The sequence below is a fragment of the Podarcis filfolensis genome, assembly GCF_964270895.1.
Source record: "Podarcis filfolensis genome assembly, chromosome: 3".
Taxonomy (NCBI): Eukaryota; Metazoa; Chordata; class Lepidosauria; order Squamata; family Lacertidae; genus Podarcis; species Podarcis filfolensis.
This window is the reverse complement of record NC_139606.1, coordinates 49425709-49440766: the sequence shown is the minus strand read 5'-3', so window position 1 is coordinate 49440766 and position 15058 is coordinate 49425709. Positions and strand designations below refer to the sequence as shown.

Below are 15058 nucleotides of genomic sequence, written 5' to 3'. Positions count from 1 at the left end.
GCTCCCTCCTTGTTGTCCTTCTGTTCCATCAGGCTTTTGAGAACAGACTGCATTTAATGAAAGGGCTGGTGCCATGCAGTTTATAAATATACAGATGGAATGATAGTTTCAATTCTATCAACGTTGAACGGCTTTTTAAAGACCCCAGCTATGTTTTAGCTGCTCTTATTTTTATCTGGAAACCACCTTGAGTCCCTGTAAGGGGAAAAGGTGCCGGTATAGATAAATAAATATATTTATAACAGCAGCAGCAACAACAACAACAACTGGAGTAGGTAGAAAGGACACTCTGCCCTGCCAAGTGCCCTGAAGAAATGCAAATACCCTCTTTCCCAGTCATTAGATTGATCATCCCCTTCCTCAGTGAATCTACACAGATATGCTGAGAAGGTGGGGGGTGTTTGTCCCTGTGGGTTGGCCACACCTACTACTGGCATGTGGTTCCAAGAGAGTTGGCCAACAGTTGACTTTTGAGGCAGAAGTTCTTAGCCACCCGCAGTATAGAACACCTTATTGTTCAATATGGTAATATTTTCCATTCATACGGCACTATCAGAAGTGGTTCACTAGTGGGGCAAAGCAAACAAAAACATGTGGGAGGAGCACTCCAGTATCATTGCATATTGTTGCTCCTTATCCTTTTTAGGAGATAGTTACCTGACTTACAGTTCAAAAACTGCAAGGTATCATTCTTCAAATTTATACAAAGACCAAACTAAGACTCTGTTTGAAGACTGCAACCTAGTTTTTTTTTAATGAAGTATGTTTGAACATGTATATAGTGTAAAAAATGAAGTTACTCCCTTCCCAAGTATGCCTTTTAGCATGAATGATAGTACTTAGAGACGGAAAGATATTTTAGATCTACTTAGTAACAACATACGAAAATAGAAACAAACGTGAATGATACTATTAAACCTGAGTGCAAAAAGCTAAAAAGCCTTGGTTTTTCAGTACATTAAGCAATTAGGATCCCTAATTTAAAAAGGACTATTTTCCTCTCTCATCAATTTAAGCAGATGTAATGCTGCCGCTCTTTCACCTTCCCTTCGGCAAGTACGTGTTAGCAACTGACAATCATCAGACATGCTGAAAAGAGTCTATTTTCATTCTCTTTGCCTTGAACCTATGGTTGCTTTTGGAAGAGAGATGCTTGCATTTGAAGTATGGGTGGTGTGATGTTAAATTCTCCATGTCTAGGCAATGATGTCCTACCAATCCAACTTAGTCATGTTAAAACCTTAATATTTTTTTTTGAATAGATATCAAAGAGGAATAAAAAAATGTTTGCTATATATTTCTTATCAGCAGATGCTTACTTGGAATGCACATCTTTGAGGCTGCATTTGTTCATAGGAACACAGAAATTTCACTCCATGAAATTTAAATTAAATTGTCACAGGTCTAGGTGCTATGATTTGAATTAAATTGGGCTGTTTCCTGGGTTGCATGCTACATTAAACACATTAATTTTAAAGCGGTTAAAGCAAATAGATATTCTTGCATGATTTTTTTTTTAAAAAAACAGCATTTTCAGCTCAGTCCTATGGATGCCTAGTTAACTGAGTTCCATAGCACTCACTCCTAAATATGAATGCATAACACTTCAGTGTGCACTTCAGTTTGAACTCAGAAACAAATTTCATTCATTTCAATGGGACTTTCTTCCAAGTATAAACATGCTTAGCACAATTTGTATGGCATGTTTATGGATTCATTCCCCAAAGAGATACACAAGATGGTAGTGTTTATGTCCTCAAATAACATCCCAGTTTCTCCTTGCAGTCTGCCCTCAATTACTTCCTCTCGGAAAAGTATTTTTAGAACAGCAGTCAGTTCCAGACCCTTAATAAAGCTCTCCAGACCAAAAATAGATAATCACATGCCTTTGTAATTTTGATCTGTATCCAAATACTGATTGTCACCTGTTTCACTCAAACTGTCACCATGGAGATTGGCACTTGCACATCAAGAGGGCTAAAAGAAAAGCCAGAAAGGAGGTTGCATCCTTGGGAGATGATAATTCTGTGAACTCAATGGGTAAGAATTTGATGTTCCGGTACATTGTATTTACTCCTTTCTCTCCACTTTCCCTTTATGTCAGTTGTTGATGTGTGGTTTTTTTTTTAAATAGCTTATCAATAAGAAGTAAACAAACAAACAAACAAACTCTGTTCAAATGAATGGCTGTATCTGCTACTCAGAGGCCAACGGATTGTAGATATTCGGGAATATTTAGTCAAAAGTTCTTCTGTTTTTTCCCCAAACCATTGGAAAAATGGCATGGAAGTAAAAATGCCCTGACCTATGGAAACTTTAGAGTTGGGAACTGCAGATGCTACAATCCTGTTGTGTCCATGCTCTCACCTTCCACTGCCTCAGACTCAACATTTTACGATGCATTTTGCAATTGAGTACACAAAAGGAATAATTTCCAATGTAGTGACAAATACATTTCATAGCCCAGAACTCTGTGTTATTGCCAAGTGGGGGGGGGGGGATGTTTCCCTGTTTTTTAACATTTCACACATAATGTCAATCAAAGGTGCTGGGCCACCTGATGGTAAATCCTTAAAGTTCTCCTTGACGCCAATTAGTTACTCATTTATTTACTCATTAACAGACTTCAGTCACCTTGTCATGTTCTCAATCAGGATTGATTACTAGGCTCTTTTCCAGTCCTTTGGGAATCCCATAGCTTATGTGTTATGTAAACATCCAAGGGAGCCCAGTCATGGGAGCAGAACTTATTGATGTTTCTAAAAGCAATGTTGGAGAAATCACAGAGCAGAAAACAACTGCTTTGCCCTAGGCAATTGCACAGGAAGCCTGATATTATAGAAGCGGCTTAGTTGCTACTCCCCTGCAACTACAGCATTGTAACACAGGAAGGTACAGGACAGGAGAGTCATATGGAAAGAAGTGTGCTATTAGTACATTACTTTCCCATCTATTGCTGCTGAGCTTGTGTTTGGTTGCACATTTGGGGTTGATGGGGGAGTGGATTCTGCTGGGCAGCTGTTGATGAGTAACAGCAGTTAGAATATCACAAGGTCTTGAAACATGGGGACTGTCCCACTGCCTCCTCATTATGCGCCCATTGACAATAGCAATTGTCTCAGAGCTGCCCTGTTACTACCTAGCATCTCAACCAGCCACTAGAACAATGTATTCAATGCTATGTGGACTACTCTAAGAAGGCAGTGATTGAGGAAAGCTGCATTTCATCCATTTCCTGCAGTTGTCTTGGAGCCATCCATAAGTAATGGAATCAAAGCCCAGGTCACCTCCAAATCAGCTGGTCCAGTTTGCAATTTGGCCAAATCTGGTGCAGACACAGCAAATTAAATGGTTAGTGGAGTTACATAAAGAAAAAAGATTCAATAAACGACCAGTTGAAAGGCATGAAGACATTCCAAGAAACCTCATAAACCCCTTAATTGCTCTATTTATTATAGGATACTTTTTCTTTCTCTGAGAAAAATTGGCTATAAATCCTCTAAGTAAATAATCCAGATTCACAGGGATGACATTTCCCCCCACATAATGGTGCACCTTCAACAAGGTTTTGCACTCATACGGCAGCAGGGTGGCAAAGTGTATATATATAGATATTATGGAGGGTGGACAACCAGACCATTCCTATTGTGAGACTCAAGTGGCTTAAAAAAAAAAAGCTGAAAAAATTATACAGTGGTACCTCTGGTTACGTACTTAATTTGTTCTGGAAGTCCGTTCTTAACCTGAAACTGTTCTTAACCTGAAGCACCACTTTAGCTAATGGGGCCTCCCACTGCTGCCGCGCTGCCATCACACGATTTCTTTTCTCATCCTGAAGCAAAGTTCTTAACCCGAGGTACTATTTCTGGGTTAGTGGAGTCTGTAACCTGAAGTGTATGTAACCTGAAGCATATGTAACCCGAGATACCACTGTAGCACCATTTTCACTACAAACTTTACTTCATGTTAGTATGGAGTAAAGTGTGACTGTGGGTATGGAGCCAGGAGAAGGCAGTTAATCCTATTAATTAAGGAGGAGATCTTGTGTAAATTGCACTACTTTCTTCTCCAAGAAGTTTGCTTACTACACCACATACTTTTCAAAAGCAGCAGCCTATGAAAGAAATTGGAGGTTTCTTTCTGCTACAAAGTACAACTGCTCTTTTACAGCTAGTCATTAGTGGTTAGGCATACAATGAAAACATCTGATCTCGCGGCAGTAAATATATGGTGCATAAATGGGGAACTTGCAGAAAGGGTAAATCTGTGCCAACAGTGCAATCAGAATGTTTATGTTTATCACATCCCTTTATATAGCACATTACAAATCGGTCTTCAAACAGTTGAGAATTGGTGAGATGGCAGCCGCCATCCAGGCAAAATGGTAAATACTGCATTGTTAGATAAGCACCTCAATCTTTGAACAGTGTGAGTTTCCAGATGTCCAGATGCCTTCTCAGGATTCATGTTTCCTTTGGAATCGAGGCACAGTGGAGACTGTTGTATCTTTATGATATATGGTTTCTTTACATATATTTACAAGGCTTGCCCCACAGCTAGTTTTGGATTATCTGTGCTCAGATTTGATTGGAATGGTGGAAGGCTACCACAGTTACCATTTTCTGTGCCTCTGTTGTTGCCTCCCACAAATTCTTGCTCAGTTGAAGCTTGTGTAAATCATAATCATGATAATTTATACCCCGACAATCAAGCCTAAAGCAAGAATGGCTCACTTGTGGTCCTTCAAATATTGTTGGATGGGATTTTCCCATCACCCCAGACCATTGACCACATTGGCTGGGGCTGAGGGGGGTTGGGTCACAGGTTAGCTACCCCTACATAGGCATGTGTGCTTCACAAATGTCTCTAAAACACCCTTTTGAGAGATGGAAACATTTGCAGGAGTTAGCTCAAGTGATGTGTACCAACCTGGATGGATTTAAAAGAGAATTACACAAATTCGTGGAGGAAGAGGCCTATCAGTGACTATTAACTGTAATGGCTATGCTTCACCTCCACTGTTAGAGGCTGAATGCTTCTATCTACCAGCTACTAGAACAGCAGGAAGGGACAGCTATTGTCTTTGTGTGCCTGCTGGAGAGCTGGAGGGCTCACTGTGTGTCAGTGGCCCCAGACAGCCATTACCGGAAAGTCCCTTCTGAAGTTTTTCCTTAAAATAAAAGAATAAGAGCAGGAGAAAGTGAGAAAGTTCCATGGGCTTACTTCATACCAAAGCTGTATCAGTTACTGCCATGGAAACACTTAATCTAGTAACTCTCACAATAGTGTGGGCGGGGTAGGATAATACAGCTTTCCCGTAAACTAGCAAATAAAAGGAAACCCTATAATTTAACACATTTTGTCATTAAACCCTGTCGTTAACATCTATAAGTCTATTCTTCTACATGAAGCAACCAATCTGGGGTTTGGTCAAGGAGAATGAACTTCTTAATATATACCACCAGTGTGTTTTTCTTGCCACATAGTTTTCGGAACTTGAGAAAACTTGTGTGATAAATACATTATTTTAAGTTGTAAGCATGTGTTTTCTGTAGCTAGTACTACAGTTTGAAAAAGACACATGGGATAGGCCTAGTATTTGTGAGGGCAGCATCATACCATTTCAGCCTGGACGTGGGAGCAAATACGACTGAATTGGTTCCCCAGAAGAGCAACAACACCAACAAACAAGCCCCTTTATATAAAACTACCACATTGGAAGAAAGGTTATTTATTTGTTTTCATTTATTCAAAGGAGGAGGACAAGGCAGGGTGCACAGGGTTAATGGCCAACAAGACCTGCTTAGTAGAGTTGGGCAAGCACCAAAATGTTCTCTCTCATACACCCCAAATTATTTGCTGCCCTTTGAGTAGGTTTTCTGGGCTTTCCACATCAGTGCTTGCAGGGCACATATCAGCTCTGTACATACTATCCCTGAGTTTGCCCATGATAGGGAAGGAAGAGCTCACTTAAGAACACAAGAAGAGCCTGCTGGATCAGGACAGTGGTCCACCCAGTGCAGCATCCTGTTTTCACAGTGGCTAATCAGATGCCTGTGGGAAGCTTACAAGCAGGGCCTGAGCTTTAACAGCATTCACCTCTCCTGATGTTTCCAGAAACTGGTATCTAGGAAGCATTACTGCCTCCAGGTGTAGGTGCATAGCATAGCTGTCATGGTTAGTATATTTGATAGCCTTATGCTCACCTAGGGTAAGAGAAGTGTGTAGCAAGAAAAGGATGTGTTCGGCAGTGGTGAGAAATGATATGCTGAGCATCTTTTCCCACCGGGAATTATGGGGTCCAATATTGCCAGTGGGCTGCAATGCTCAGAGCACATTTTTCATCAGAAGAGACAGGTTACTGGACATGAACAATACCTTGGGAATCTTTTCCTGCTGGGGATAATGGGTCTTGTAGACAAGCATGTTCATATTTGGTAAGAAAAAAATATTATCAGATATTGTCAGGCTTTGGGGAATCAGATCCCTCCCCCGGTGGCAGCAAAGAAGCAGATAAAAAGAAGAGTTATTACCAATTAGTTTATTCGATAATCACAGCGAGAGACAAAGGAATGCCGTCTCTCTCTAGAAATTGTGTTGCTCCAAGTAAAGTCTCTACTATTCTACATCACCCCTGCATCGGCTAATCTGAGCTTTCTGTCACTGAGCTTTCTGTTCTACTATCCCCAATGCCCACCAAGTCTTGGGGGAGAAGGGGTCAGGAATGCTTTCCAAAGACACTGAGTCTGTCAGCTGTCTCTCCCCCCCCCCCCCGGTGTTTCTCCTTCCTGCTGTTCCTCTTCCAATATTTCCCAGCTTTTCCCCTCTGCATCCTCTGAACTATGACCTTCTGCAAACCACTGTTCTAAATCTATGCTGTCCTGTCCTCGGAAAGGTTCAGGAGAAGGGGGCAGCCCCCACCATTCTTTCTCAGTCCAGTCCCTGACAGATATGGGATTACGTGTCCTACTTTACAATGGACAGTTTTTAAAGGCCTGTTAGGGGACTTTATTTGAAGGGTGATAGTCCTATAGCTGAAAAAGTCATATATTTCAAAGCATTTGCAGTGGAGGGTCCCAATGTAGGTCTGTTTGTTCTCCCAGTCGGGCATTAGCATAGAAAAGAAATCCTACCATACTCCTTCCACCCTGGACAGCATGAGGGGCAGGGCTGTGAATGCAGAGGCGGTTCCACCACTGTATTAAGCCCTTCTGCTTCTGAGGCTGATGCTCTGGCAGGGTCAATATTGAAACCATAAGCATTTGATCCACTGGTAGATTCATAACATACAAAGCTGATTTTGGTTCTCATTGATTATAACCATTTTATTGCATCCATGAATAAGATCAGCTAACTTACAGTATTTGTCTTATTTATAGTTTATTAAGCAACAACAACAAGATAAGGACAACTTGAACATACAAAGTGCGTGAAGCACATTAATCAAACTTGGTTCTTGTAAAATTGTGAAGAGGGACAGTAGGATAATTTGAACACTAATATGCATCCTGGCAGTTATTTAGAATCTGTTCCCTTTGGGAAAGAAATATGGTAGTACAGAGTATATTGTTATTAAAATTTGGCCTGGCTTTACATGAAAGGATGGGTTAATAAGTTACAAATCTGGGAAGATGCTTCCGCTGACATTTCCATTTATCTCTCAAAGGCAAAAAGTAAGACAAATTGGATGGCTCATACTTGCTTTTTCTGCATCCATTTGGACTAGTGTGTCAAGATGCTTGCTACTCAGGGGTTTAAAATTGATGTTCATTTTTTTTCACCTGATGTTCCAAATGGATGCAGAGAAAATGGGAATTAAATGATTGCTCATATTTTTAAACCATCATCCTATAATTTCAGCTGTTCTCAAAAAGAAGATATATATCTCAGTCTAAAGCTAAAATTTAACAGTCGAGTGCATGGGAGTGGGGAGCAGGCATCACAAGATGACTTGCATTTAGTATGATTTGAGGGGGTTTTTTTATTAAAAAGGGGTATTAATTACAAATAAAATTCACAGTAGCATTGTGTATCTACCTACAAACTCTCTTTCAAATCTCACCTCTCTGGGTATTATTAGTTTGATGGATAATTCTCTTTCCATTTTTTTATGTCGAATTCTTATATCTCACTTTATAGCCCCAAGAGGTTCTCAAGGCAAAAAGTGATCACTATTAAAATAACACTAGTATTATTATGTATTTTTTAATAAATTTCACCCTTCATCTGAGGATCACAGGGCAGTTTACAATATAAATATACATAACACAGTAACTAACAAAAACAACACCCCCAGACACACAGTTTAAAAGACTATAGATGGTTTAATTAGCCAAAAGCCTGGGGGGAAAGGAATATAATATCAGACAGAAACCAGGCAGCAAATGCCACCATCCATGTAACTTCTCCAGCCCACAGCCTCAGCTAAATGTGATTTATCAATGTGTTTTGGTTGTACAGTGGTACCTCGGGTTACATACGCTTCAGGTTACAGACTCCGCTAACCCAGAAATAGTACCTCAGGTTAAGAACTTTGCTTCAGGATGACAACAGAAATCGTGCTCCAGCGGTGCGGCGACAGCAGGAGGCCCCATTAGCTAAAGTGGTGCTTCAGGTTAAGAACAGTTTCAGGTTAAGAACGGACCTCCGGAACAAATTAAGTACTTAACTCGAGGTACCACTGTATTGTTGAGAAACATGCAATTTTATGTTGGTTTCTATTATCAGATTATTCATGGATCTGGAAAATCTGGATTGATTGTGGGAAAAGTACAGACCCCCACTTGGTTGAGGAGGTTGTTTTCTGGATTCCAGCATAAAAACTGAGACAGAATGAGCTTTGAATCCACATATAGCCAGGTTTCTTCAGGCAGCATTTTTGCCTAATAGGTAACAATAACTTGCCACCAAATTATTTGACTTTTAGGGTGAAATCCAATGCCATCAAGACAGATTTCTGACCCCCGAGCTATCTGAAAGCAATCCTGTATAGGGAAGTTTTTTAAATGTTTAATGTTTTATTGTGTTTTTCTATATGTTGGAAGCTGCCCAGAGTGGCTGGGGCAACCCAGTAAGATGTATGGGGTATAAATAGTAAAATTATCATTATGGAATGGGATGTCCCTGGTTTCATCAGAGAAATGCTGGAGGGTATGAAACTCATCTTTGGCAGTTTTACTTTTAAGCATTCAGAGTTCTTGTTGTTATGCTCTGAATTTTGAACGCTGAACACCCACCTCCCCACCCACTTGCTGGCTGTGTTCCAGAAAGCACAAACAGAGTCAAATTAAAAATAGCTGTAGTGCCAATATACAACCCAATCTACTGACAGAATAGCCGTCTGTAGATGTGTCTTGTATCAGTGTCCCGACATGCAAGCGCCAAAGCACCTCTCCACAGGTAAGAAATGAGAAATTTTCAGGGCTGTTGAACACCGCACATTTTCACAGTGGATCAAGACAAAACTATTTAGTCCAGGTGCTCCTGTAATTATGTTACCTTGGAAAGCTCAATATTGTTCAATGGGCCTCAAACTCTCATGTCTGAGGTGCAGAGACAATGGAGCTATCACTAGAATATTGTGTTGCAGTCATGGAATAAAATACAGGTCAAATGTAGGTGTTTATACTTTTTCTTCTTACTGTGTTCCTTAGGAAGATCTACATGCCAAGGTTTGTACTGAGATGTCTCAGTTCCAAAGGAACATATTGCAAATAACTAAAAGTTTACAATTCACATAGATTATATTGCTATTGTGTGCTATTTGACTTTTAGACAACAAAACAAGCCAGTGACATTATCTGTACATAACTATTATTAGAATCATCCTCTGTATGACTCAAAGGGATGCTTGATAAATTTATTGTTACAGATTCTGATATGATCTGGTACCCAGTCCAAACTTTCCAGAGTAATGTGCATATCAGAAATTAAGCTACCTATTAGTACTAGAGAAGCTGTTTATTACAATGCATCACTGTTTTAAATTTTAAAAAGAGAAGTGTTTGGTTAATGGGAATATATAACAACAAAGCGTGTTCTCCTTCATGGAGAGCACGTGTTGCGGTGGGGGCCGCCAGGACACTCCAAAGTTAGGGATGGGCTAATAATTGATCGATGGCCACTGATGCGATTGGGCTTCCCTTGTTGTTGGGAAGAAGTAATAATAATAATAATAATAATAATTTATTATTTATACCCCGCCCACTCTGGGCGGCTTCCAACTGAATATTAAAAACAGTACAGCATCAGACATTAAAAACTTCCCTAAAGAGGGCTGCCTTCAGTTGTCTTTTAAAAGTAAAATAGTTGTTTATTGCATTGACATCTGCTGGGAGGGCGTTCCACAGGGCAGGCGCCACTACCGAGAAGGCCCTCTGCCTGGTTCCCTGTAACCTTACTTCTTGCAATGAGGGAACCGCCAGAAGGCCCTCGGCGCTGGATCTCAGTGTCCGGGCTAAACGATGGGGGTGGAGACGCTCCTTCAGGTATACAGGACCGAGGCCATTTAGGGCTTTAAAGGTCAGCACCAACACTTTGAATTGTTAATGTTGCCATTTGTTGATTGACAGCCAGAAATGCTAAAACTCCTTGCATGAGGCTTTTTGCCCGTGCATCAGATTGCCTGTCCCCCCCTCCCTATATTTAGGGTTGTTCGCTTTGACCTTGCTATGCCTGTCATGGGGTCATCTGCTCTTGGGGCAGGGGGCCGGTAGGAATTTTGTCCATCTGGCTGATTGGCTGGGGCCATTTGGTTTTTGCATACTGTGTAGCAAATCATCACAACCTGTAAGGTTGCGGTTAGGCATTGGTTTATGGTTTGGTTGGTTGAGGGGCATGGACTGGCTGTGCCTGCCCCTCTAATGCTGCTGCTGCAAGGGATTCCGTTAAAGGAATCAGGGGCTAACTATTGCTTGTCCACCCTGTCAAGGGGGCTCAGGCCATTGAAAGCTCCTGGTTGCATTTGGGGAGGGCTGAGGGCAGGTTCCCTGCTCCGTCGCTACCCCCAAGTGTATTCCCCTTTTCTGACTTTTGCAGGCGTGCGGAATGTCAGTCTGTCCCCCATGGTGGGGGCAGATAGTCGCAACCAATGCCTAAGCAACCACTCACATTTTTGTATTTTAATAAAGTTGTGGCCAAAATTATGCCAAAAACCTTAAACAAAAATTTCTGTGTGATGTGTGACTTATTGGGGTGGCCCTGGGGACCTCGACACGCAAAATATTGAGTTATGGTAATATCCCCTAGATGTGCTCAGCAAGAAACCAGCCAAATTCTGTATCAGTTCTATATTACAGTAGCTATCACCTTTATTTGTTCTGCTTTACACTTCCTTTAACAGCCTATAAAATGTGCATAACAACAAAATAAAAGTCCACACATTTTATTCTTTGAAGACCATTAATGGTTTAACATCTTCCCATATATATATATTTTCTTTGCAAGTGTTTGCCTTAGATTTCCTTTACTTGCCCATTTAGTTAGCACTAACCTTGGTGGTAAATAAAAATAAAAATAACTGCAAGTTATTTCACGTTTGATTGCATTTTGTGCAGGGGTAATTGACTTATGAATTGGTGTGGAATTCAACTGAATCAGAAATCAACTGTTAGTTAGGCAACTGGATTTTTGAAAGGCTATGTGTAACATTTAAAACAATGGGAGGTTTCTCTATATTCCCCACCCCTGCTGAAAGCTTCCACATGAAACTACTCTAGGGATGGCTTTACAACTGAAACTGAAACCATTCATAGGATAACGTCAAAAACCTGAGGCACTACTTCTTGGCTAAAGTTGTTGCTGTGTGAGTGACAACTTTACAAATTGGCCTCTGAATTGTCTAGACACCTTGAACTTAATCATGGGTTCATAAAAAAAGAAGCAAGAAAGAATATGAGCTAACTGCTTTGGAAAACAGTGTATTGTGATGCTGTGAGCTGCTGCATCCATTTCCAACTTACTTTGTTCCTTGATTCAGAAACTGACCTTGGGGCAAATGTAGGTAAACAAGGAGAAAAGGAGGCCTAGTTAAGGGTGCAGTCAGAGCATCTTTTCTCACCAGGGACTGGGGCAAGGATTACAAAACCTAGAGTTCCCCCCAAGACACTGACATGACAAGCATTGTTTTCATCCAGGAGAAGACCCTCTGAGACAAAGATTCTCTACTAGGATCCTGGGAATCCATGTCATCAGCGTTTGTCCCTGCCACAAGGTACATTTCTGAGCTTTGAGGAATGGGGAGGTGGCAGGAGCAGAAGTGACCTACAGATAACATACAAGAAGAAGATGATACATTACATCAGTGTCCTCTGTCAGCCACAAAAGAGCCTTCTCTTCCCAGTGCTGATGGGTGCATTTCTGGTGGCAGTGCTTTAGTTGTGCATCTTCCCTCTGCAGGTATCATGGGTAATATCACATGTTCCACAGCCTCATTGGGATCATACATGAAGTGGCAGGCTCAGACAGAGGATGAGGATGAAGGAGAAGGGGTGTACATTGTGGGAACTGGGGTTGACTCCAGTTATTATGGAAGGGGGAGTAAAACCACCAGCTCTCTTCCCTGCCTCTTCCATAGAGTGTAGAGCCTCACTGGGGTTTGGGAAGGACCTTGGCCAGCTGCTGGGAAGGATGAGTAGGAGGCAGCAGGGGAGGGCACAGCCTTGTCACTGATGGCCAGGTACCACCTTTGTAGATTGGTACAGACCCACATGACCAAATAAAAATGCAACAAAGTGAGAGAGTCTCACTAATAAATTTACTGTGCCTCACCTTTAAAACTTTGACTGTAAGGGCATGGAAATTGCTGGGACATTTCCATTGCTTCTGTCCAGTTCTGAACTTCTTGCTTGGTTCCTGAATTCTTGACCTCTAATGCTACGCCTGCTGCTGAGCCTTTACTGTTACTTGGCTAAAGAAAGAGCTTTCTCTTACTCATAAATAATAGCCTATGTCGTCATCCTTTAGGTAAGAGGCATGATAGGTAGCCAGATTACAAACTGCTAGGATGTGTTAATTAGGTTGAAGGCCAGAGAGAAAGTGAGGGGCATTTTATTTTATGTGAAGATTTCTAAACTACTTCACAACAAAAGGTTGACAAAGAAGTAAGATGAAATATAAAGTACAAAAGGTTAGAAACCCAGTTAGCTCAAGACAATAAAATTAGTGCATACAATTATTCCATAAAATGGCTGGATCACACTTCAAGAAAAGTGGGATCTTCCTTACCTAAAAATGTCTTTAATGGACATCTAACTATGAAAATGTTAGGGTCTTTGTGGATGTAAGTTGCTAACTAATTCTAGAGGACTGGACCTGCAACACTAAAAGCCCATAAGAGAACATCTTTTTGATGTAATATACATATGGAACAACAAATACCAACTACACTTTATGTCTTGTTTGCTTACGTTTTTGCTTTGCACATTTTTCCAGAGCAACATGGAGATTTCTTGAATCAAGAGACTAGAGATACTTAATATGATTGGAACAGTGAGTTTCTTGGACTAAATCACAGTACACCCAGGCATTTTGGTGCTGTTGCTTTAGCTTTTTTAGTTGCCATTTTTATTGTTGGCTTCTTTTACTGTGATATATATCCTGGAATCATTTTTGATGAAGCAGGTGGTATATATGTATGAACAGGGATGCACAGCATATTGACATCCGGGCCCATCAGTTTTAAACAGAGCACCCATATGTATAGCTGATGGGTAGCTAATCAAGCAGAAATGTTTTGGATATTTTGGACTGCAACTCCCACCAGCTCCAGCCAGCATGGTCAATGATAGAGAATGATGGGACTTGTAGTCCTGCCGAACAAATCTAGACAGTGCCATATTGGCTACCTCTGTTTGATCAACTGGATCAGGGACCATGTTTTTATGGCAAAGCTAGCCCTCAAGTGGCACATAAAACACTCATTAATCAGGATTAGAAGTTATTTACATAACATAATTACATGGCTCCAATTTTTTAAATAAAAAAAAATATGCTATGAAACTCTCTACTTCAAAAAAAAAAGATTTAAAATACTTTATTAATGGTTTTATACTAAGCACTGTTAAGGGGGAAATATATTTGATTTTCTTAAGTGTGATATAATGTTATATAATTAGCTTCCAATCACAGACAAGGCCCTATTCATCTGGATTAGATGGCATTAGCATAATAGAATTGCTTCTTAAGAAAAAGAAAATGCCGCAAAACACTCAAGGGAGCCTAAATACACCACACAGATATTAATGTAAAATTATAATTAAATTGAAACTATCATAAATTTGCCATACTATCATCATAACATTTCATTAGCCAACATATATTCATTGTAGTGCATGGGCTCAACAAGTTTACACATCACCCACTACAACAATGCCTTGTTTTTCCTGTAACTTCAAAATTATCTTAGAGATGGAATATAGGGCGAAAAGTTGTGTATTATCTTCTTCGGTATCATCATTCCTCTTACCCAGACAGATGCAGTATGACATACAGTGGGACCACAACCTACGCAAACTCCACCTATGTGATCACAGCTTTACATGAATTGCCCATAGATAGATAGATAGAGGGTAGGACACCCTGAAAAGTACATTAATTGGACCAATGGTTATCTCCTAGAAGTTACTTAAGGTTTTGTTTAAATTGAGCACCATTGCTTTCCTGTCTATTTCCTCCTGAGTTGTTCTTTTATTTTCTTACATAAAGAACTGTAAGAACTTGTTCCCACCAGAGGGGATGCGTCTTCATAACATTTTTAATACAATCAAGATTACTGCAGCATAGTCTCTAATTACGCTAATACTAGCCCTCAGAAGACCTAGTAAATTTACAAAGCAAGCAAGCAAGCAAAAAGGAACTATGGACCATGATTATAACAGCAAGAATGACAGTTACACAAATGAAACCTTACAAGGTTGGCTCCAGAATGCTGGACTCGAACACCGCTGTCATTTCAAACTTCCAAGAGTGTATTGTTTGGCTTCTACTGACCATTATCACCTTGTGTCTATTTAAATATTGTCTGCATGGGAGATATAAAAATAGTCCACAGAGATCTTTG

General features: G+C 40.5%; 1 protein-coding gene across 6 annotated transcripts in view; it reads left to right on the top strand.

Annotated features, from left to right (window-relative positions):
* The window catches only part of LOC310760250 (uncharacterized protein), a 40360-nt gene that overhangs the window by 6557 nt on the left and 18745 nt on the right, over positions 1-15058 (top strand). For 2 of the 6 annotated variants that reach the window (XM_083608462.1, XM_083608463.1), the window contains exons 4-6: positions 1954-2040; positions 12135-12211; positions 13432-13488. The exons of 1 other annotated variant lie outside the window; for it this stretch is intronic. In XM_083608462.1, coding sequence (XP_083464588.1) covers positions 1954-2040; positions 12135-12211; positions 13432-13452 — 185 coding nt within the window. In that variant the 3' untranslated portion in view covers positions 13453-13488. Of the gene's footprint in view, positions 1-1953; positions 2041-12134; positions 12212-13431; positions 13489-14803; positions 14877-15058 lie in introns of those variants that run through there. 3 more of the 6 variants (XM_083608464.1, XM_083608461.1, XM_083608465.1) reach the window with 3 other exon arrangements.